Source organism: Ranitomeya imitator, chromosome 2 (genome assembly GCF_032444005.1).
Source record: "Ranitomeya imitator isolate aRanImi1 chromosome 2, aRanImi1.pri, whole genome shotgun sequence".
Classification (NCBI taxonomy): domain Eukaryota; kingdom Metazoa; phylum Chordata; class Amphibia; order Anura; family Dendrobatidae; genus Ranitomeya; species Ranitomeya imitator.
In genome coordinates this window covers 146,622,095-146,644,159 of record NC_091283.1, presented here as the reverse complement: position 1 = coordinate 146,644,159, position 22,065 = coordinate 146,622,095, and the positions used below count along the sequence as shown (strand labels likewise).

Genomic DNA, 22,065 nt, shown 5'->3' with positions numbered 1-22,065 from the left:
GCCCCCAATACCACGCACATGATCATCTGCAGAGGGAGCATTATGATTCCAGCTGTGAAGCATGTGGTTGGCAGAAGACTGGGCCACGAGCCAAATCTCTGCAGCCCGTGGCTCCTGTTACAGATACAGCCTGTATAGCGGACATGAATCCATCTTCTACCTGGACGGTTCTACAGATTCAACACTGGTAAACTTTATTTCTTTGATTGGAAACAGAAATTAACAAAAAAAAAATAAAAATCACTTTTATTTCAGTTTCAAAGGAACAAATGAAACGTTCAGTTGAGGAAACACGACTACAAGTACACCGCAAATGGCGAGGTGACAGAGCGCTCCGGGGATGGGGCCAGGCACGGATTCAGGCTCCTGTGTGGTACACGCACTCCATGTGATGAGACGCGGACAGCATTAGGCCACCAGACTGACTAGTCCTATACATGAGCGGATAAGATCAGATGATGGAAGATGTGGACGAGCAGAGCGCGCTCACCCCCTCCGCGGTCTCCAGGATGAGAGGACCAGGAATGATCTGCGCTCCACCCTCTCAGCTGTGCTCGGACATGCTCACTCCGTGTCCGTTCACATGTGGAGATGCATGAACCTGACTGGGGAGGGCGCTGTTCTCGGACATCACCGGGGTGCACGGGTCCTGAGGCGAGGAGTCTGTGAGCCAGTACGCTTCACACAGCGGCAGACCGCTCGGCTCACACACACTGTAGCTTACAACACAACAGGTAAAGCAGCAGAGTCCAGAGAGCAAGAGAGAAAAGCAAGACAGAAGCAAAGCGTTAAGAACTGGAAAGCAGCGAATCACCGCAACTTAGGTACAGACTACATGTATGGCCCTAAAGACCCCACACCAGGCCACCACCCCCGAAACTACACAAGGCATCAGAGCAGAAGTGACAGAAGACAACAGTGAGCAGGATGGTCCATCATACCAGCGACCACGAGGAGAGACGGTGTCACACAGTGGGCCTGCACCCCCCACCACATGAACTACTCATTCATATCACCGGATGGACCCCACAACACTCAGCCATGGCACAAATGTGAAGGGTTGATGCACAAGTCACTTTATTGTTCTGACAGGTTATTACCCTCATAGGACACCAATTGCACCGCCACATGGTGTGTGATGTCTCCTGATAACAGAGAACACTAGACTACACACCAACACACTGCAGGATCCCACTCATGACAAAATTGAAAAATCAGAGCACAGGATACTAAAGACAGACGATCACAGAGCCCATGATACACGACTGCCACCAGCCCACCATGGCACAGGTATTAACCCCCTAACTGGCAGGACTTGGGTACAATCCCGCTCCCAGACTTGGGCACTTCATCTGTCTGGAACTTATTTATACCTGGAGGAGTAATATTCCTCTTCAAGTTCATACAGGTCAATGGCAATCTCATCCCGCAGCGAGATCAGCTTCCGGTCACACTCGTCCTGCAGACCGCGCAGCTGCTGACTGCGCTGATTAATGGCCTCGTTCACAGAGGGAAAGTCGTTCAGGATCAGATACTGCTTCAGATCAGACACCAGCCGCATCAGAGACTCCCCAGCACGGACCTGGAGCACAGACCAGGAGTATAAGTTACAAACCATCACCAGTGAGATAGCACCAAGTCAGCTCTTACACTCAAGTCATGGAGCTATGGAAATCCATGGATGGAGACGTTACTAATCTGCAAATGATGGAAGAATAGACATAACATTATCACAATCTCTGGCTGTATCCAGTCTGGAGTCTGAGCCCCGTGCAGAGATCCCGACACTCCCAGCCGCTGACTGCACTTGGGTAAATCATCAGGATCCGCTCCTGGCAGCTCCTGTGTGATCACTGACCAATGACATCACCAATGTGCTTGAAGGAGACAAGTCCGGAGACGCTGAAGCCATGGGAACAGGTTTAGGCCAGGCAGGCTGATCACAGCAGTATGAGGAACAGGCGGCTTTGTCATGTGGAAAAACAGCTCCTGGGACACTTTGGAGAATTGGCCGCACCACTGGTTTCATGACAAATCAATGTAAAGCCGAGATGTTAGTGCACCTGGAATGAAGACTAGAGGGGTGTGCGACTACAGTACGTTATGCCCTCTGCACACCATAATCCTGCGAGCAGGACCGCTGTGATGTTCCCTCGTGAAGACCTTTTCATTACATTGTTCATGTGGTCCCAGACCAATGTCCAGCAGTCACTGAGTCCAAGACAAAAGTCTGGACTTATCACTGGAGATGACAGGCCTGCATTGCTCTGAACCATAATGGAGTTTGACAATGGTGGTGTGAGGTCATGTAGAGGCCTTCATGTGCAAACGTCACAACGGTCCTACTTCTGGGATTATGGTGGGTGGGTTCCATAATGTCCAGCAGCCGGGCCCCTCTAGAGCTCATTCGAGGTGCATTTACAGCTGAAACCTCCACTACACAGTGTACGCTATATACCCTCTCTGGGGTGATATCACCACTTATTATACTGAAGAGAGACCTTCAGCAAAAGTCTGCAGGCGATAAACCGCCGACCTACGATACATGTAGAGGAGAAGATAGTGACCACACTCTACTCACTATGTTAGCTGAGCGGACATGCATCTCGTAGTTGTCCTGTTCCCCTTGGGTCGAGCGGCTGACCTGATGTTCTTCTTCAATCTGACCAAAACAAAAGGAAATAAAAGTGAGCAGTCAGTCAGCTGGCGGACAGCGGGAAGTGAGCGGGCGACAGAGCTAGCGGACAGCCGGGGAATTCTCAGGCAACAGAGCTAGCGGACAGCCGGGGAATTCTCAGGCAACAGAGCTAGCGGACAGCCGGGGAATTCTCGGGCAACAGAGCTAGCGGACAGCCGGGGAATTCTCGGGCAACAGAGCTAGCGGACAGCCGGGGAACTCTTGGGCGACAGAGCTAGCGGACAGCTGGGGAACTCTCGGGCGACAGAGCTAGGGGACAGCTGGGGAACTCGCACGCGGGCGACAACTAGCAGGGAGCCGGCTACAGAGCTGGTGAACAGCTGGGGAACTCACAGGCGACAGAGCTAGCGGACAGCCTGGGAACTCACGGGCGACAGAGCTAGCGGACAGCCTGGGAACTCACGGGCGACAGAGCTAGCCGACAGCCGGGGAACTCGCAGGCGACAGAGCTAGCCGACAGCCAGTGGGTGGGCGACAGAGCTAGCGGACAGCCGGGGAACTCGCAGGCGACAGAGCTAGCGGACAGCCAGGGAACTCTCATGCGGGCGACAACTAGCAGGGAGCCGGCGAGTGGGCGACAGAGCTGGTGGACAGCTGGGGAAATCACGGGCGACAGAGCTAGCCGACAGCCGGGGTGTCGGTGTGTGGACGACAGAACTAGCGGACAAACAGTGGGCGGGCGACAGAACTAGCGGACAGCCAGGGAACTCGCGGGCGACAGAGGTAGCGGACCGGGGAGCCGGTGTGCGGATGACAGAGCTAGCGGGGAGCTAGTGTGCGGACGACAGCGCTAGCATACAGCCGGGGAGCCGGTGTGCAGACGACAGAGCTAGCGGACAGCCGGTGAGCGGACGACAGAGCTAACGGACAGCTGGCAGGCAGATCACAGAGCTAGCAGACAGCTGGCAAGCTGGCGGATGGGCGACAGAGCTAGCAGACAGCCGGCGGACGACAGAGCTAGCGGACAGCCGGGGAGCCGGTGTGCGGACGACATAGCTAGCGGACAGCTGGCGGGCAGACGACAGAGCTAGCGGACAGCCGGTGGGCGGACGACAGAGCTAGCGGACAGCCGGCGGGCAGACAACAGAGCTAGCGGACAGCCGGCGGGCAGACAACAGAGCTAGCGGACAGCTGGCAGGCAGATGACAGAGCTAGCGGACAGCCCATGTGCGGACGACAGAGTTAGCGGACAGCTGGTGGGCGAACAACAGAGTTAGCGGACAGCCGGCGGGCGAGCAGATGGGCGACAGAGTAGGGGACAGGCAACAGTTAGCGTGCTGCCGACAGCTAGCGGACAGCCGGGGAGCCCGCGCGCAGGCAACAGAGCCAGCAGACAGCCGGCAGGCGGACGACAGAGCTAGTGGACAGCCGGGGAGCTGGCGGACGGGCGACAGAGCTAGCGGGGAGCCAGTGTGTGGATGACAGAGCTAGCGGACAGCCGGCAGGCAGACGACAGAGCTAGCAGACAGCCGGCAGGCGGACGACAGAGCTAGCGGACAGCCGGGGAGCCCGCGCGCAGGCAACAGAGCTAACAGACAGCCGGCAGGCGAACGACAGAGCTAGTGGACAGCCGGGGAGCTGGTGGATGGGCGACAGAGCTAGCGGGGAGCCGGCGGGTGGACGACAGAGTTCGCGGACAGCCGGTGTGCGGACGACAGAGTTAGCGGACAGCCGGTGGGCAGACGACAGAGTTAGCGGACAGCCGGTGGGCAGACGACAGAGCTAGCGGACAGCTGGCAAGCTGGGCGACAGAGCTAGCAGACAGCCGGCGGGCGAGCAGATGGGCGACAGAGTAGCGGACAGGCAACAGTTAGCGGACAGCTGGCGCACTGCCGACAGCTAGTGGACAGCCGGGGAGCCCGCGCGCAGGCAACAGAGCTAGCAGACAGCTGGCAGGCGGATGACAGAGCTAGTGGACAGCCGGGGAGCTGGTGGACGGACGACAGAGCTAGTGGGGAGCCAGTGTGCGGATGACAGAGCTAGCGGACAGTCGGCAGGCGGATAACAGAGCTAGCAGACAGCCGGACGACAGAGCTAGCGGACAGCTGGGGAGCCCACGCGCAGGCAACAGAGCTAACAGACAGCCGGCAGGCGGACAACAGAGCTAGTGGACAGCCGGGGAGCTGGTGGATGGGCGACAGAGCTAGCGGGGAGCCAGTGTGCGGATGACAGAGCTAGCGGACAGCCGGACGACAGAGCTAGCGGACAGCTGGCAGGTGGACGACAGAGCTAGCGGACAGCCAGCAGGCGGACGACGGAGCTAGCGGACAGCCGGCAGGCGGACGACAGAGCTAGTGGACAGACGACAGAGCTAGCGAACAGCCGGCAGGCGGACGACAGAGCTAGTGGACAGACGACAGAGCTAGCGGACAGCCGGTGGGCAGACGACAGAGCTAGCGGACAGCCGGCAGGCGGACGACAGAGCTAGTGGACAGACGACAGAGCTAGCGGACAGCCGGCGAGCGGACGACAGAGTTAGTGGACAGACGACAGAGCTAGCGAACAGCCGGCAGGCGGACGACAGAGCTAGTGGACAGACGACAGAGCTAGCGGACAGCCGGTGGGCAGACGACAGAGCTAGCGGACAGCCGGCAGGAGGACGACAGAGCTAGTGGACAGATGACAGAGCTGGCGGACAGCCGGTGGGCGACAGAGCTGGCGAACAGCCGGTGGGCAGCGACAGAGCTGGCGGACAGCTGGCAGGCGGACGATAGAGCTAGCGGACAGCCGGCGGGCGGACGACAGAGCTAGCGGACAGCCGGTGGGCGGACGACAGAGCTAGCGGACAGCCGGTGGGCGGACGACAGAGCTAGCGGACAGACAGAGCTGGCGGACAGCCGGTGGGCAGCGACAGAGCTGGCGGACAGCCGGTGGGCAGCGACAGAGCTGGCGGACAGCTGGCAGGCGGACGACAGAGCTAGCGGACAGCCGGTGGGCGGACGACAGAGCTAGCGGACAGCCGGTGGGCGGACGACAGAGCTAGCGGACAGACAGAGCTGGCGGACAGCCGGTGGGCGACAGAGCTGGCGGACAGCCGGTGGGCAGTGACAGAGCTGGCGGACAGCTGGCAGGCGGACGACAGAGCTAGCGGACAGCCGGTGGGCGGACGACAGAGCTAGTGGACAGACGACAGAGCTAGCGGACAGCCGGTGGGCGGACGACAGAGCTGGCGGACAGCACTCATTATTATTACACAATCCCCAGAACAGGACAGGTTTCGGAGAACCCCCATCCTCCTCACTTTGGCAGTCTTGATGATCTCAGTGAAGTTGTCCATGATAGACTTGATGTCGTCCTTCAGCCTCTTGTTGTAGGACTGCAGTAACGTCTCCTTGCTCTGGGGGAGCACTCGCAGCTGCGCCATGACACTGGAAGGAATGAGGAGCCGTCTGCTTTCCCGGCAGCACTACTATTCCCCCGCGCTCTCACCGTCAGTGAGTCCCCTCTCAGTCACCATCCGCCATCTCTCCGCACCGCTGCACTGTGATTGGCTACCACATCGTCGCGCAACGTTGTGATCCACCACATGACGTCACTGACCAGTTGCAGCAGCGCCACTCGGAGCCTTCAGAGGGCGCTCCTCACACGCCACTCACATCTGCATCAAATCTCGCTCTTCCTGCAGGTGTCGCGATATCGCTGAGGCCATACAAAATTACCCACAATCCTTTAGTCTTCCTTTTTCTGCCCCGTCCGCCATGGTGAGTGCTCATCTGTTCCTCCGCTTTCCCTATCCGCTGCCATCCTCCGGCCGCCGCCGCTCTTGTGCTCCGCTGACCACGGGCTGCTGTCGGTGGAGGCCCCCACATCTCTCCCGGGTGGAATTTTGTTTCTCCGGGACGTAAGTCGCGTTTCTGTGCAGGCGGCTGACTGCACCGGGTGCTCGGGGCGGGAGACGGTACCGGCATGCGGCGGACGGTTCTGTTGCCGGACGAGCAGATGATGTGACTGAATATTTGCTATCTGAGGTGCTGATGACAATTCCCACCAAGATCTCTGATGCTCGTGTCCCCGGGGAAGGCGCTGGTACCGCTGTGTGATGAGGCTGGGGGGCCATCCTGTGTAATGGGGGGCTCTCCTCGGTGTTGTGGCTGGTGTCGTCCTGTGTGTGGTCGGGGTGGGTGTCTGTGGACCCTGCATCTTGTCCTGTAGGCTGGTGTCGCCCTGTGTGTGGTCGGGGTGGGTGTCTGTGGACCCCGCATCTTGTCCTGTAGGCTGGTGTCGCCCTGTGTGTGGTCGGGGTGGGTGTCTGTGGACCCTGCATCTTGTCCTGTAGGCTGGTGTCGCCCTGTGTGTGGTCGGGGTGGGTGTCTGTGGACCCTGCATCTTGTCCTGTAGGCTGGTGTCGCCCTGTGTGTGGTCGGGGTGGGTGTCTGTGGACCCCGCATCTTGTCCTGTAGGCTGGTGTCGCCCTGTGTGTGGTCGGGGTGGGTGTCTGTGGACCCTGCATCTTGTCCTGTAGGCTGGTGTCGCCCTGTGTGTGGTCGGGGTGGGTGTCTGTGGACCCTGCATCTTGTCCTGTAGGCTGGTGTCGCCCTGTGTGTGGTCGGGGTGGGTGTCTGTGGACCCTGCATCTTGTCCTGTAGGCTGGTGTCGCCCTGTGTGTGGTCGGGGTGGGTGTCTGTGGGCCCTGCATCTTGTCCTGTAGGTTGGGGGTCTCCCCATTGCTCAGTTGTTTGTCTCCGCAGCCGAAAGGAAAGAAAGTGAAGGGGAAGGGCAAGAAGGTGGCTCCTGCCCCTTCCGTGGTGAAGAAGGTAGAGGTGAAGAAGGTGGTGAACCCGCTGTTCGAGAAGCGGCCTAAGAACTTTGGCATTGGTGAGTGGTGCTGCCCGTCGCTGCCTCCGACTGACCTGTGAGCTGTAGTCGCCTTTAACCCCTCTTCTGCCTTCAGGCCAGGATATCCAACCCAAGAGGGACCTTACCCGCTTCGTGAAATGGCCGCGCTACATCCGGCTCCAGCGCCAGAGGTCCATCTTGTACAAGCGTCTGAAGGTGCCCCCTGCAATCAACCAGTTCACCCAGGCCCTGGATCGGCAGACAGGTTGGTGTAGTGCCCCCACAGTTCTGTCCCATGGCATCCATCATCCTGCGGCTGTGGACAGATCAGGTGCCCCCCACTTATAGGTCACCCTGGTTGACTGACAAATGGGAGGACCACTAATGTCCAGTGCACAGGAGAGCGCAGCACGGGGTGAATGATCTCTTGGGGACTTGTTTTCCTTTGGGGGCTGATACACTGGTCCCTGTTGTGGGTTTGGTGCTGCTGTGTTCTCTGGCCCAGAGGGGTAAGGTGATGCCCTCTTGGGGGGCATTTGGTGCCGCTCTGTTCCGGGAGGGTGGGGGATGGTGATGATCTGTGATGGGCTTACGTGCACATGATGTCTGATATTTGCTATCTGAGAAGTTGTGATTACACTTTTCCACCAAGATCTCTGATGCACGATGTCCGTGCTCCTGTGACTTTTCCCGTTGGTCTCCCTGCCTCCATTGAATGCACATTCTCTCATCAGCCACTCAGCTCTTCAAACTGGCGCACAAATACCGGCCCGAGACCAAGCTGGAGAAAAAGAAGCGGCTGCTGGCCCGTGCTGAGCAGAAGGCAGCCGGCAAAGGAGACGTCCCAACAAAGAGACCCCCTGTGATCAGAGCAGGTATGTGGGGGACAGGTTGGGGCTTTGGTGGCAGATTGCGATGATGTCAGAATTTCTTCACCTGAAACATTGTGTGGAATAAACACGAGCTTTTTAACCCTGAGCAATGACCATGTTCTTTTTGGGGTCTCGGGTGAGATGAGCGCAGCTGATGACTTTCTCTTTCAGGTGTTAACACAGTGACCACCTTGGTGGAGAACAAGAAAGCCCAGCTGGTAGTCATCTCTCATGATGTGGATCCCATTGAGGTGCGATGGTGATACGCAAAGTCCCTGTTGGTGTCACTCTAGCTGGTGGGATGTACAAGCATTGCGATGGTGGCGTTTGGGGGCCTGTTAGTTCTGAGTAGGGTGGGTTTTTGAGAAATAATGGGTTGTCTACACCGGACTAGGGTTAGTAAGTATGGTGGGTGGGGAGTGAGTTTGGATGTGTGGGGGTCTTGTGCAGGGCAGATCTGCAGTGATGTATGAATTTCTTCACCTGACTGAATATGAAGATTCAATTCGAGCTTTTTAACCCTGAGCGATCTGCCTGTAAGTGCTGCATGCACAAGTGGCTGCTGTTGGCGCTGGCTCATGCTGTGCTTCTCTTCTAGCTAGTAGTTTTCCTGCCTGCTCTGTGCCGGAAGATGGGAGTCCCCTACTGTATTGTGAAGGGCAAGGCCAGACTGGGCCGCCTCGTCCATAGGAAAACATGCACCAGTATCGCCTTTACACAAGTGAACCCGTAAGTCATGACTATTGTCCTGCTCTGACCTTGTGACTTCTCAGCAGTTATTTCCCAGACTTTCTTTACCTGAATTGTGGCTGGGCGTGAACCTTGATCTGTCAAGTATGGTCTGGACTGAGAACTCATCCTTGTCTCTGTCCTACAGGGAGGATAAAGGTGCCCTATCCAAACTGGTGGAAGCCGTGAAGACCAACTACAATGAACGACACGATGAGGTAAGATGGTGACAGCTGCTGGGGGGAGATGGATAGTTTCTTCCTTATGAGGGTTTGGTGTTAGTGGCAAGAGTTTTAGGGTGTATGTACAATTTTTCAGTGTTTGCAGAACCCAGGATAAACGTATAACAATCGCAGAGATACCAGATTATGGTTTAGCTTTTTTCACTTTGCTCAATATGAGTAAAATGTCATATTGTTTGCTCGCCCAGTGGTGAGGATTGCACGGCAGCACTAGTGTACATTATCCGGCAGCTCGTATGTGGTCATCATGCTTCATCTTCTATAAGGGCTGGCCATTACACAGAGGAGAAGACTCCACCATGTCTGTGTTCAGACCACTATCACCCCTAGTTATGGCACTGGTGCACGATCGTCTGGCTCAAAGCCTCATCCACTACCTATGGTGACCTGTCACCATAGGTAGTGGATGACCTGTGTGTTATATCTGTAACTTGCAGTTTCCACTTGTCCAGTATATACAACACTTCTGAACTTTAAATTCAAGGAGGAAATGTCTCCTGGATCAGAAAACAAAATAATTGGTCACCAACCTTAAGTTGTCTTTCCTAGCCTGTGCACAGCTTCTACGGAAAGACAAGAAAATACTTTTTTTTTTTTTTTTTTTCCCTCATCCTCCTGCACCCTATGCTGATGGGCAGCCCAGTCTGATGGGTGTTCCTGGTCTGTGCTCGTTGGCTCTGTCCTCAGTCGCTGGTCCCCATGCGTTATTCTGTCCTAATCTCGTGATTGCATGGTAGAGAGCAATGGCTGCAGCAAGCAGTCTTGTGAAATCATTGGATTAAGGCTATGTGCACACGGTGTGGATTTTGCTGCGGATCCGCTGCTTGTTTCCATGCGTTGTACAATACCATGTAAACCTATGGAAAACCAAAAACGCAGTGCACATGCTACGGAAAAAACAGCGCAGAAGCGCTGCGGTTTACATTCTGCAGCATGTTAATTCTTTGTGCGGATTCCGCTGCGGTTTACACCTGCTCCATAATAGGAATCCGCACAAAAACCACGGGAATTCCGCAGTGCAGTTTACCTGCGAATTTTCAAAAACAGGTGCGGAAAAGTCTGCAGAGATTCAACCTACGTGTGCACATACCCTAAGGATTTCTGCCCCTACATCATGCTATACTCAGATGGAGGGGGCGGAAAATCTGGTGACAGATGTAACATAATTACAACAATCCGTCCAATTTATGCTGCCCAAACCTGCACTTCTGCTTGATTGGCTATGTGCACACATCAATAATAATATAATAATAATAATCTTTATATAGCGCCAACATATTCCACAGCGCTTTACAGTTTAACAGTTTCAAACACAAAAGTCATAAGTAACAACGTTAACAATACAATTAAAGCAAAATAAGACGACCCTGCTCGTCAGAGCTTACAATCTACAATGAGGAGGGGGAGATGCAAAGTACAGGTGTGTATTTACAATGATGTATTTACAATCATGGTCCAGCCATCTTCAGGGGTTGGGGAATAGATGGGGATAGTGAATGGGCTACACACACACAAACATAACATAACATAATCAATCACCTAGAGCGGTGCAAGGGAAGCTCAGCCAGGCACTGCAGGACTAGGAACTTCTATTCCTATGGCTTCTGGCCCGATCGTTAAACGCAGGGTGTTTCGGAGTGTGTCTACCTTGCTGCAGTCGGGCAGCCACGCTTAGATTCATGCTGCCTGTGGTTTTGTCAGCATGAGTTTACTGAAGACAAGTGATGAGCAAGTATACTCTTTGCTCAGGTTTTCTCCGAGTATTTGTTAGTGCTCGGAGATTTAGTTTTTGTTGACTCTGCTATAAATCATGCTGCTGAGGGGAGAAAACGAAATGTCCCGAGCACTAACAAATACTCATAGATCACCGGAGCAATGAGCATACGCGCTCATCACTATTGAAGATTCCTTAAACACTGAGCTTTTCTGTCCACCTGTGCTATGACTAGGCGCCATTTTCATGAACGGTGTTGCATGGTGGAGTCCTGTCCTCTGTAATGGCCAGATTTGATAAGTGATGGTCACATATTGGCTGCTTGTCAATTTACAGCCAATGATCAAACATCAGTTCTGACTACCATTTTGGTGGTGAGGTGACTGCAGTTCTGGATCATAAGTGCTAGATCTACGAGATGGATTGTGGCCAAATTTCATCATCTGGTCACTTTCCGAGGTGTTAAATAAACAGATTTAAAAATGTCTGACCCTGGCAGTTGGTTACATAAAGTGTTGGCTGTAATGTACACAGTGGGTGTCAGTGCGCCATTGCAGCACCCTATCTTTTTAAGGTGCGTGCTGGGAGAGTTTTATGGGCATTCTGACCTGGACAGTTCTCTAACTTGGCCCCAAAAACCAGGGCTGTGGAGTCGGTAAGCCCTAAACTCCCTGACTCCTCCATTTCCGAGTTCGACCTCCACAGCATTGGTCACTACTGAGCATGTACAGAAAATGCAGCACAGATTCGTCTTGTCTATGGCCCCACAGCACTGGTCACTGCTGAGCATGTACATAAAGTGCAGCACAGTCATCTCAACTAAATACACAGATCCTTTGATCAGGAACAGAAAATACATTTATAGGATATTTCCCAAATTCTTCTGAAAACACTTCCAGCGCATCCTGCACTGAACTACTGTACCCAATTTATGTTTTAGGAGTCTGTCCATTTTATGCCGACTCCACCAAAATGGTCACCGGCTCTCTGACTCCACAGCCCTGCAAAACAAACATCCCATAGTTGTCTGGCTTTGTTTGGTGATCAGAACCATTTGGCTTTTCTCACCAATGAGAGCAGACTCTTGGATCCCCTTTTAAGTTTAAGTTCACCCTCCAACACATTTATGCAAAATTGATGCAGCCCAAACTGCATTGACACCCAGTCATACTCCCAGTGAGAGCCATTCATAGACCGCAAGTGGCTGTCACCATTCACATAAAGTTACCGCATGGTTTGTGAATGGCCAAACACCAACCTATATGAGCGTCCTGCCAGAATGTTCATTTCCCCCATGCTACCGTTCTTAGATCAAGTGTCCTGAATGCTGTGGTGACACCATTATCTTCTCTTACAGATCCGTCGTCACTGGGGAGGAGGCATCTTGGGCCCGAAGTCTGTGGCCAGAATTGTCAAGCTGGAAAAAGCAAAGGCCAAGGAACTGGCCACAAAACTTGGTTAAATGTACTGACCGCTTCACATCTGTTCTGTACATAATAAAGAATTTAAAGAAAATCTACCTTGTGTACATTTTACCAGGGAGTGGGTGTGATGGGGGGGGGGGGGGCATAGCTAGTCTGTGGCCAGGGGAATTTTGTGCTTGTAAGGTATGGCCACCCTGGGCGCATGTTATAATTGTGGTTTGTCTGTAATAATCCTTTAGTACAAACGTTAGATGATCTATTTTATCGGTCGTCCATGACAGCATTACGGAGAGAGGGGATCCGCCCTTCAGGAACAGGAAACCTACAGATACATAAGGGCGGCACCTCTCCCACGCATCAGTTGGTTTCCTGTTCCTGGAGGACAGGATTCCCTTCAGATATGACTTCGTTCACCTATCAATACCCAGGCCGGCTGTCCGACCCAGGTAGCGAGGGGGTCTCCTACATCGGGCAGTGCGGGTCCCTGGAAGTGCCACGGTGGGTCCGGGTAGGACTCCACGACAGTGAGCGGTGCAGAGTGGAGCGGCGTCCGGAGGAGATCCGTCTCGAGGCCAGCGAGGTGAGTAGGTCTCCTCCCTCCCCCGGGGGGGTCCGTTCACTCTCCTGGGCCTCTGTCTTCCCCGCCTCTGGTCCTCGTCGGTGCAGTGCAGGCTTCCGGGAGCGCCCCTCTGCGCTCCTTTCGGTTCGGAGGTTGTCGGGGGCAAGGCCGTAGCCAGGGGTCGGACACCAGCTTCTGCCGCGATCGCCGCTGTGGTGCAGCGGCGAGCGGCTGGGTGGTCCGGCGGCGCCGTCCCTGAGCGCACTGTCCGATACAGAAGTGACGCACGGGGCGGGACCGGAAATCAAATGCCGGCCGGCTTTAGCTGGAAACACCGCGGTCCTGCAGGGGTGGTGGTGGGGAGCGATCGGAGGGGGGTGGAGCAAGGATCTGCACGTGGGGGGGTGGATTCTGGACACACCTGCACATGTTCCGGGGGAACAACGCTGCAGGGCTGCTTGTGAGCCCATCTGCAGCTATGGATGAGCCGGAAGTTCTGCTGGAGCCGAAGACCCGCGGACGCAGTAACCAGCCCAGTTGCAGATCTAAACAGAAGGATCTGGACCGACACCCCCCCCCCTCCCCCCGGTAATCCGGTACCTACCGCTACTGCCTGGGTAAGAGATCTTCGTGAACGTACCCTGATGTAGTCTTATTCCTATGTTTATTTCCTTAGGGGAAAAAATGCGCTGGTAAGGTAAAAAACAAGGAATGCGCACTATGTGCTTGCCCTTTGCCAGACGCCTACTTTGAAAGACTTTGTCAGTCGTGTGTGCGGCAGACGGTAGGGAATAGATTGATTGGAGCACTGTATAGTGGTAGCACCGGATAAATTACATAACCTTTTTCTCCGCTCCCATAGGTGGCGGAAGAATCTCCTGATTTTACATCAAACCTTAGGGAGATTATCAGGAAGGAAGTGAAAGATTCCCTGAAATCCCTGTCCCGGGGGGAGCCTTCCAAAAGAAGGGAGCCTAGCGCCTCAGATTCGGATTCGTCCGCAGGCCCTAGAAGGGAGAATGATTCAGAAACCTCTGTCTCTTCGGCGTCCTCTTCAGAAGAGGATTCTAATCGTTTCTGCTTCCCGCTGGACCAGATGGACAAGCTGATTAAATCAGTTAGATCCACCATGGGGGTGGCTGACGAAAGGCCAGAACTTTCAGCACAGGACCTAATGTTTGGCGGACTAGACCCGAAAAAGCATTGGTCATTTCCTCTTAATGACAAGGTTCAGAACCTTATCAAGAGGGAATGGAAAAAGCCAGAGAAGAAAGGCTCCTTTCCACCGGCGTTTTAAACGTAGATATCGCTTTGAGGACCCCCTGGTGAACACGTGGGATAAGGCACCAAAATTGGACGCAGCGGTGGCTAAGGAGTCTAAAAAATAATCTATTCCCTTTGATGACATGGCTTCCCTAAAGGATCCTCTCGCTAAGAAGGCAGACTCATTTCTTAAAGGGACATGGGAGATGTCGGCGGGTGCCCTAAGACCTGCGGTAGCTGTGACATGCGCAGCCAGATCAATGATGGTCTGGCTGGATCAACTAGGGTCCAAATTGGAAGAGGGAGTCTCCAGAGATTCCATGTTAAAATTCCTGCCAATTCAGAATGCCGCTGCTTTTCTCGCGGACGCATCTGCAGATTCTGCAAGAATGGCGGCTAGAGCGGCAGGATTATCAAATGCGGTACGCAGGGCCCCATGGCTGAAATGTTGGCTGGGTGACCTTCAATCCAGATCCCGTCTGTGCTCTATCCCATGTGAAGGGGAATACCTGTTCGGTCCAGTCCTAGACGAACTGCTGGAGAAAGCCGGAGACGAGAAAAAGAAATTTCCCAGTCTACCGACTACTTACAGGCGTCCCTTCGCAGGGAAAAGGTTCTTTTGAAGACCAGCTAGAGACCAGAGCAGATGGGGCGATAAAAAGAAGAGGTACTGGATTTATGTTTGGAGGTGGGGGACGTCAGGAGCCATCCCGTGAGGTCAAAAAACCACCCCAATGACTAGTTTCCCCGGTGGGAGGTAGACTATCTGCCTTCTACCCAGCCTGGTCCAAAATTTCCAGTAGCGATTGGATTTTGGGAATAATGGCTACGGGTCTGCGGCTAGAGTTCTCCTCTATCCCTCAGAATTTCTTCAGAATTACCCCACTCAGGTCCTCTCCAGCAGAACAGGCGGCCCCGGAATCGGAAGTTCACGACCTGCTCAATAAGAATGTCCTATCAGAGGTTCCGGAAGGAGAACAGGGTAGAGGATTCTACTCTCCTCTATTCCTGATGCGTAAACCTGACGGCTCCTTCAGAACAATTATTAACCTTAGGGCTCTTAACAATTTTCTGACCGTACAATCATTTAAACTGGAGACTATTCACACGCAATAAAGCTACTGTTTAAAAACTGCTTTATGGTAGTATTGGATTTAAAGGACACCTATTACCAGATCCCCATTTATGCAGGACACCAACGATTCCTGAGGGTGGCGGTACGGTTGGATGGGGTAGTCAGACACTTCCAGTATGGGGCCCTCCCTTTTGGTATATCGGTCGCCCCTCGGGTGTTTACTAAGGTAATGGCTGAGGTTATGGCCCACCTACATGAGTCTGACATTCTAATAATCCCCTACCTGGACGATCTCCTTATCGTAGGTAAAACGGCGGATCACTGTCTGGAATAGTTACATAAAGTAATGTCTGCCCTAGAGCGTTTGGGGTGGATGCTAAACGTCAAAAAATCACGGTTAGAGCCCATGATGGTGCAGCGATTTTTAGGCCTGACCCTTGATTCTCAGGTTCAGGAATGCTGTCTGCCTCTCGAGAAAATTGATCGCCTGCACCTTCAGGTGCTGAATGCCTCTAAAACCCCCACCATGTCCCTTAGAAGAGCCATGTCTGTTAGGCTCTCTCTCGTCCTGTATTCCAGCGGTCCGATGGGCCCAGTATCATACGAGGATACTTCAGGGCGAGGTGCTGTTACAACAAAAAAGGTTGGGGGGATGTCTGGAGAGCCTGCTGACCCTATCCCAAGACGCTATTGTATCCCTTGAATGGTGGCTAGACCGAGAGAACCTGTCCACGGGGGTCCCCTGGGAATATAATGTAACTCGTATAGTCACCTCAGACGCTAGCCCTTCTGGGTGGGGGGCTCACATGGGAGATATATTGGTCCAGGGGCTTTGGGATTGCGTCAGATGGAAATGTCCTCCAACCTGAAGGAGTTAACGGCAGTGGAACAGGCAGTTAAAACACTCCTTGTCTATCTACAGGGCCACCACGTGCGGGTATTCTCAATCGGGTCACCGTGGCATATATAAACCACCAAGGCAGGACCCGTTCCAAATCCCTAATGTACGTAGCAGATCGTCTGTTCCAGCTAGCAGAGCAACATCTTCTCTCATTGATGGCTCTTCACATAAGAGGAGCAGAAAACACTATGGCGGATTTCTTAAGCCGCAACACACTGAGGCAGGGAGAGTGGTCCCTGAACGGCTCCATCTTCAACCTCATCGTGGAAAGGTGGGGTCAACCGGATGTAGATCTGTTTGCCACAAAAGAAAACAGAAAAGTGACTGAACCCCAGAGAAAATCTTCTGTCAGTAGACGCCCTCATAGACTGGAACTTCAGGCTAGCCTACGCCTTTCCTCCCCTGTCTCTACTTCCTCTGGTGGTGAGGAAGATCAGGAAGGACAAGGCCACAGTGATAGTAATTGCCCCCCGCTGGCCCAGAAGGACGTGGTTTCCATGCCTAAAGGTACCGACAACGATGTCGATCGCTGCAGCGTCGCTGGAGAGCTGTCACACAGACAGCTCTCCAGCGACCAACGATGCCGGATCCCTGGTAACCAGGGTAAACATCGGGTTACTAAGCGCAGGGCCGTGCTTAGTAACCCGATGTTTACCCTGGTTACCAGCGTAAAAGTAAAAAAAAAAAAACTACATACTTACCTTCCGCTGTCTGTCCCCCGGCGCTCTGCTTTCCTCTGCACTGAAACCCAATGTTTACCCTGGTTACCAGTGAAGACATCGCTGAATCGGCGTGTGTGCTGAATCGGCGTCACACGCCGATTCAGCGATGTCTGCAGGGAGTCCAGCGACGAAATAAAGTTCTGGACTTTCTGCAGCGACCAACGATGGCACAGCAGGTTCCTGATCGCTGCTGCCTGTCAAACTGAACGATATCGCTAGCCAGGACGCTGCAACGTCACGGATCGCTAGCGATATCGTTCAGTGTGACAGTACCTTAAGGGCTATGTCAATGTCCAACCCATGGGTCTTGCCAGACATCCCGGATCTCCTATCCCAGGGCCCAGTCTACCATCCTCGGGCAGTTGGCCTTCATCTGACGGCGTGGATTTTGAGCGGGCGCTGTTAAGATATGGGGTTCTCTCCGGGCCTCATTAACACTGCTGAAGAGCAGAAAAATAATCACCACAAAAATTTGTCAGAATCTGGAAGAGATTTCTTCAGAACTCGGGGGTAATAGCTGGTCAGTCAATACCGATAGACCAGATTTTGGAATTCTTACAGAAGGGGTTAGATATGGGGTTATCCCCAAATACTCTTAAAGTGCATGTATTGGCCTTAGGGGCCCTCTTTGGCTGCAACATTGCTGAGAATTACTGGGTCAGCAGATTCATCAGGGCGACAAAACGGTCTAGGCCAATGGTGAAGAATAGGGTCATGCCATGGGACCTGAACCTAGTCCTCTCAGCTATGACAGAAGCCCCATTTGAGCCAATTTCTTCAGCCTCTGCACCATATACTCATCGTGGGAGCTTGGCCTCAGGGTGCATTTGATGGTCTCTCCATGCATGTGTTGTGACTGTGACACATGCAGCTCCGGCGCCGAACTGCTGATCAGCCGGAGCGATCCAGGTTCCCGATGCAGCTATTCGGAAAGCTCTATAGCTATTCGGATAAGGAGTAGTGATGAGCGAGTATAGTCGTTACTTGGGTGGTCTCCGAGTATTTGTGAGTGCTCTGAGATTTAGTTTTTGTCGATGCAGCTGCATGATTTGTGGCTGCTACAGCTTGAATACATGTGGGGATTCCCTAGCAACCAGGCAACCCCCACATGTACTCAGGCTGGCTAGCAGCCTTAAATAATGCAGCTGCATTGACAAAAACTAAATCTCCGAGCACGCCAAAATACTCGGAGACCACCCGAGTATGCTCAGGAAAACCTGAGCAACGAGTACACTCGCTCATCACTAGTGAGTTATCCGAAGCTATTTGCTCATCCCTAAGGCTGCCGTCACACTAGCAGTATTTGGTCAGCATTTTAAATCAGTATCTGTAAGCCAAAACCAGGAGTGGAACAATTAGAGGAAAAGTACAATAGAAATACGTCACCATTTCTGCATTTATCTCCCACGCCTGGTTTTGGCTGAGAAATACTGATGTAAAATACTGACCAAATACTGCTAGTGTGACGGCAGCCTAATTGTTACCCTTTTGCTTGTCGCTGTATAATGACAGGACCTTTTATGGTGATCAGAGGAGAGCCCTTGCTCCAGCTGATCATTGATCAAAATGCCCAATGTACCGTCAACTAGATAAGACCATAAGAGCCACCTTAAAGCAGCTTGTTCCGTTATCAAAAGCCTTCATGATCTGTCCTAATAATACACCACCCGTATAAAGAAAGTATTGACGCTCCAGTCCCCTCCTGCAAGGTGACGCAGACCCAGGTCATCAATCGGTTTATTGAGATGTATTGGACACGGCACAAAGTTTGAATATAGGAGGGAGATTTTAGTAAGACTGACGCCTCATATGCCGATCTTCGTTTAGAACATGGTGGAGTATAATTTTGGGCACAGAGCCTCCATAGATGTTTGTTGAACCTTTTGCTGGTCTGGGCACCAAAAAATAGCAAGTGTACTCCGGCTTCTGAGGTAGTTTATTATTAGCTACTGGGTGACCCTGCCTCTCACATTCTATTTTAACCAGGGTAAAAATGACATGTGTCACTTAATAAATCTCCTTCGCAAGAACAGGAGATCTAAACTCACTTTATTCTGCCCCATTTGCAGCCGCCTCTTCAGGAGGTCCAGAAGGCGGCACATTTCCTGGGAAAAGATCTTCCCGATTAAACTTTTGGCCGGATTGTCAAATATCAGCTCCCTTGAACACATAACGGACAACCTCATGGCCAATTATTCTGAGTTCCCCAAGGAGATTCTTGAACAATCTCAGGCGGGATTCATGAGGAAAGGTACTGTCGGCCACACGTATCCCCCAATTACTCAGATGTATGACTGCACGGAGGACCCCATGGGGATATCACATAGGCACCATGAAATAGTAACTACACTTATTTCATACTGTAATAATACACACTCGGATGACTCCTGCTGGACTCCTTTATTTACCCCACAAGCCTAGCTTCTTCTTGGGATCAGTGCACACCATCTCAGACTGCACATTTACTTATATAGCACCATTATATTCTGCTGCGCTGTCCAAGATAGTCCCCAGTCACATCTGTCCCAATTCTCTGTAGGACTGGGTCACGAATTGGGAGTGTGAAAGGGAGCAGCGCAGAACAACATTTTTGGAGCTCCACGTTCTTCTTGTGCTCTTCCACGGATGGGGTGAGAAATGATGACAGATGCAATATTTCATGTGCTTCTTAATTTATTCTCCTCATACCTTGTCTTTTCTGATCCAAATTGAAATCTTAGGACTCACCCCAAAGGTAGAATAGTCTATGCTCCCAAAATGACACAATTGTAAGAGGAAATAAATGATCCATACATACCGCCCCCAGTCCTACAGAACACTGCCCCTAGCACCAGTACACAGTCTGGGATAAGAGGGAAAGGGTATGTGCACACGTAGAATGGTCCACTGCAGATTTTTCCGCAGCGGATTTGATAAATCGTTTTTCCTGCGGATTCCACTGCGGTTTTACACCTGCGGTTTTCTATTATGGAGCAGGTGTAAAACCGCTGTGGATTACGCACAAAGAATTGACATGCTGCGGAATGTAAACAGCTGCGTTTCCGCGCGTTTTTTCCCGCATGTGCACTGCGGATTGCGTTTCCCATAGGTTTAAATTGTACTGTAAACGCATGGGAAACTGCTGTGGATCCGCAGCGTGTGAACATAGCCAAAGGGTCAACTTTTATCAGCTGTGCTCTCACACACAGTCGAATATATCAAGGCATGTATCCCTAGGGCTTTGATTTCATTCTCTGGCGCATACAGATGAGCCACCTCTATTAGGCTGCGTTCCCATGTTGTAGCTGCAACTTTTGGAGATTGCGCCAAAATTGCACTGTTGGCCGCCATTTTTAAATCCCAAGCGTGTAAATGTAGTCAAATGCATCACATATTAGTCCAGGACACGACTACGTGAGACTGGTGAATGTTAAGTACTCCATGTGTACGCAATTCTTAGGCCTCGATTCTTCAAGGTGTTATCAACAGAATTTTGGCAAAAATCACTGAAATTTATTTTTGTTTCCCCAACTCCAAGCTCCAAAAAAGTAGCAACATTTGTGCATCAGTCCTGAGCAGTTCATTCATGTGGCACCAACCGCGCTCAACTCATTCATCAGAATTTAGGCCACAAAGGTGAGGTTAAGTTACAGCAGAGATGTCTTCCAGGCCCCGAGTGGCACACACTAGGTGAGAGGTTCTCTTACTCCAGTGCTCTGTTCATCAAGACTGGGGTACAAAAGCCAGCCATGATGGATCTGGCTCCATCTCACAATCCTGTGCCCGGCTGTACCCTTGTTACACCAAGAACCCTATGTCACAGGCACCAGACAAAAAAATGGAAGGCAGTGGGGAAAGAAATGAAGTATGGTCTGTGCCAGCCTTCTAAGTGACGAGGCAACGTTCACTAGTCATGTAGGCTGGCTGGAGAGGACATTTTCTCGGTGGATTGCACGCACTGTAATAGTGAAGTTCACAGCTCAATCCACGCGTTACTACTTTGAGCTAAGATTGGAGCCTGGATTACTCAGCTGGTTGTATAGTACCATTATTGCAATGTGTGAACAGAACCTTTCACCAATGACAATGAAGTAGAGCCAGCGATTCACTGACAAACCACAGTCCAGACCTTGGCACTAGGAGACTCTGGGGTCAGGTGCACTTCTAAGCATAGGCTCATAGCAGCCGGTGAACCTGCTGGGGGCCCAGAACAAAGTGGCCCCCAAGTCTTTCATGGGATTACTGCCCCAGATGTGTCACATGACAGATGCTGTAGGACAGGGGTCCCCAACTCCAGTCCTCAAGGCCCACCAACATGTCATGTTTTCAGGATTTCCTTAGTCTTGCCCAGGTAATAATTGCATCACCTGTGCAATGCAAAGGAAATCCTGAAAACATGACCTGTTGGTGGGCCTTGAGGACTGGAGTTGGGGACCTCTGCTGTAGGAGACCGATGGTTGTGTGCTCTCACGTACTGCCTTTTCTGATCGCACTCTGCCCAGTACTGTGTACGGTCACATACACCTACTCTCACAGAGGAGCCCGGGGGAGGCTGGACTGAGGGCCACATTGGGACAGTCTTAGCACTGCACAGATTTCCTGTTATCTGCAGCCATCAGGATGTGGCTGGGACCCATCTGATGCAAAGGGGCAGATTTACGAAACCAAAATACTCAAGAGTATGGTGCGCATGTGGTGCAACACCTTTATTAAAAGGGATGTGATCACGTTGTACATGCAGCCCAATCTGTGGAGCGCAGAGATAGGAGAAACTGAGCAGAATGATGGAGAGGCGTCTGGCAGAAGAAGATTCAGGAAAACTTGCAGTTTATTGAGATCCCTGGTATATGGATGAGTCCAGTGGGCGGTCCTGATAGTGATTGACAGCTATCTCTGCATGAACAGAGGGAACACTGTCAATCACAGAGTAGAGCCACCCACTGGACTCCTGTATACAAATATTAGGGATTTAAATTAATAACCTACAACTTTTACTGAACCTTTCCCCACACATCTATCCATCTGATCAGCCCCTCCTGCCCTGTAACATCCTCCCTGCAGGTCAGACACCATCTTCAACAAGACCGGATCCCTTTAGACACGGGTGTGGG

At 52.4% G+C, this 22,065-nt stretch overlaps 2 protein-coding genes and 4 non-coding genes across 8 annotated transcripts; 5 read left to right on the top strand and 1 right to left on the bottom strand.

The window, feature by feature from the left end:
• Positions 1-229: 229 nt before the first annotated feature.
• On the bottom strand, positions 230-6,315 carry MED22 (mediator complex subunit 22). Of its 3 annotated transcripts, none has more exons than XM_069747360.1 (4): positions 5,940-6,315; positions 2,582-2,662; positions 1,374-1,582; positions 230-719 (listed from the first exon to the last, which is right to left on the bottom strand). In XM_069747360.1, the coding sequence occupies exons 1-4, from the start codon at positions 6,060-6,062 to the stop codon at positions 545-547; spliced, it is 588 nt and encodes a 195-aa protein (XP_069603461.1). In that variant the 5' UTR covers positions 6,063-6,315; the 3' UTR covers positions 230-544. The 3 variants fall into 3 exon arrangements, with proteins under 3 accessions (XP_069603461.1, XP_069603462.1, XP_069603463.1); XM_069747361.1 differs by having other exon boundaries at positions 406-713; positions 5,940-6,195; XM_069747362.1 differs by lacking the exon at positions 230-719 and having other exon boundaries at positions 1,231-1,582; positions 5,940-6,195.
• On the top strand, positions 6,061-12,546 carry RPL7A (ribosomal protein L7a). Its single transcript, XM_069754506.1, has 9 exons — positions 6,061-6,128; positions 6,324-6,399; positions 7,285-7,513; positions 7,590-7,739; positions 8,209-8,349; positions 8,518-8,597; positions 8,945-9,075; positions 9,224-9,293; positions 12,389-12,546. The coding sequence occupies exons 1-9, from the start codon at positions 6,061-6,063 to the stop codon at positions 12,491-12,493; spliced, it is 1,050 nt and encodes a 349-aa protein (XP_069610607.1). The 3' UTR covers positions 12,494-12,546.
• On the top strand, positions 6,633-6,702 carry LOC138668309 (small nucleolar RNA SNORD24). The gene has a single exon (XR_011319135.1). It is a non-coding gene; the product is annotated as a small nucleolar RNA SNORD24 (small nucleolar RNA).
• LOC138668311 (small nucleolar RNA SNORD24) lies at positions 8,069-8,138 on the top strand. The gene has a single exon (XR_011319137.1). It is a non-coding gene; the product is annotated as a small nucleolar RNA SNORD24 (small nucleolar RNA).
• On the top strand, positions 8,385-8,457 carry LOC138668306 (small nucleolar RNA SNORD36). The gene has a single exon (XR_011319132.1). It is a non-coding gene; the product is annotated as a small nucleolar RNA SNORD36 (small nucleolar RNA).
• Positions 8,804-8,876, top strand: LOC138668307 (small nucleolar RNA SNORD36). The gene has a single exon (XR_011319133.1). It is a non-coding gene; the product is annotated as a small nucleolar RNA SNORD36 (small nucleolar RNA).
• Positions 12,547-22,065: the final 9,519 nt, after the last annotated feature.

Bases quoted from the DNA above. Each gene is read 5' to 3' on its own strand.
- RPL7A (XM_069754506.1), top strand. From the start codon at position 6,061: ATGACACTGGAAGGAATGAGGAGCCGTCTGCTTTCCCGGCAGCACTAC. The intron at 6,400-7,284 runs GTGAGTGCTCAT...CTTGTCCTGTAG, and splicing joins TTTCTGCCCCGTCCGCCATG to GCTGGTGTCGCCCTGTGTGT. The intron at 7,740-8,208 runs GTTGGTGTAGTG...TTCTCTCATCAG, and splicing joins GGCCCTGGATCGGCAGACAG to CCACTCAGCTCTTCAAACTG.
- MED22 (XM_069747360.1), bottom strand. From the start codon at position 6,062: ATGGCGCAGCTGCGAGTGCTCCCCCAGAGCAAGGAGACGTTACTGCAG. The intron at 2,663-5,939 runs GTGAGGAGGATG...TGTTTTGGTCAG, and splicing joins AGATCATCAAGACTGCCAAA to ATTGAAGAAGAACATCAGGT. The intron at 720-1,373 runs GTATAAATAAGT...TTGTGTTGTAAG, and splicing joins GAGGAATATTACTCCTCCAG to CTACAGTGTGTGTGAGCCGA.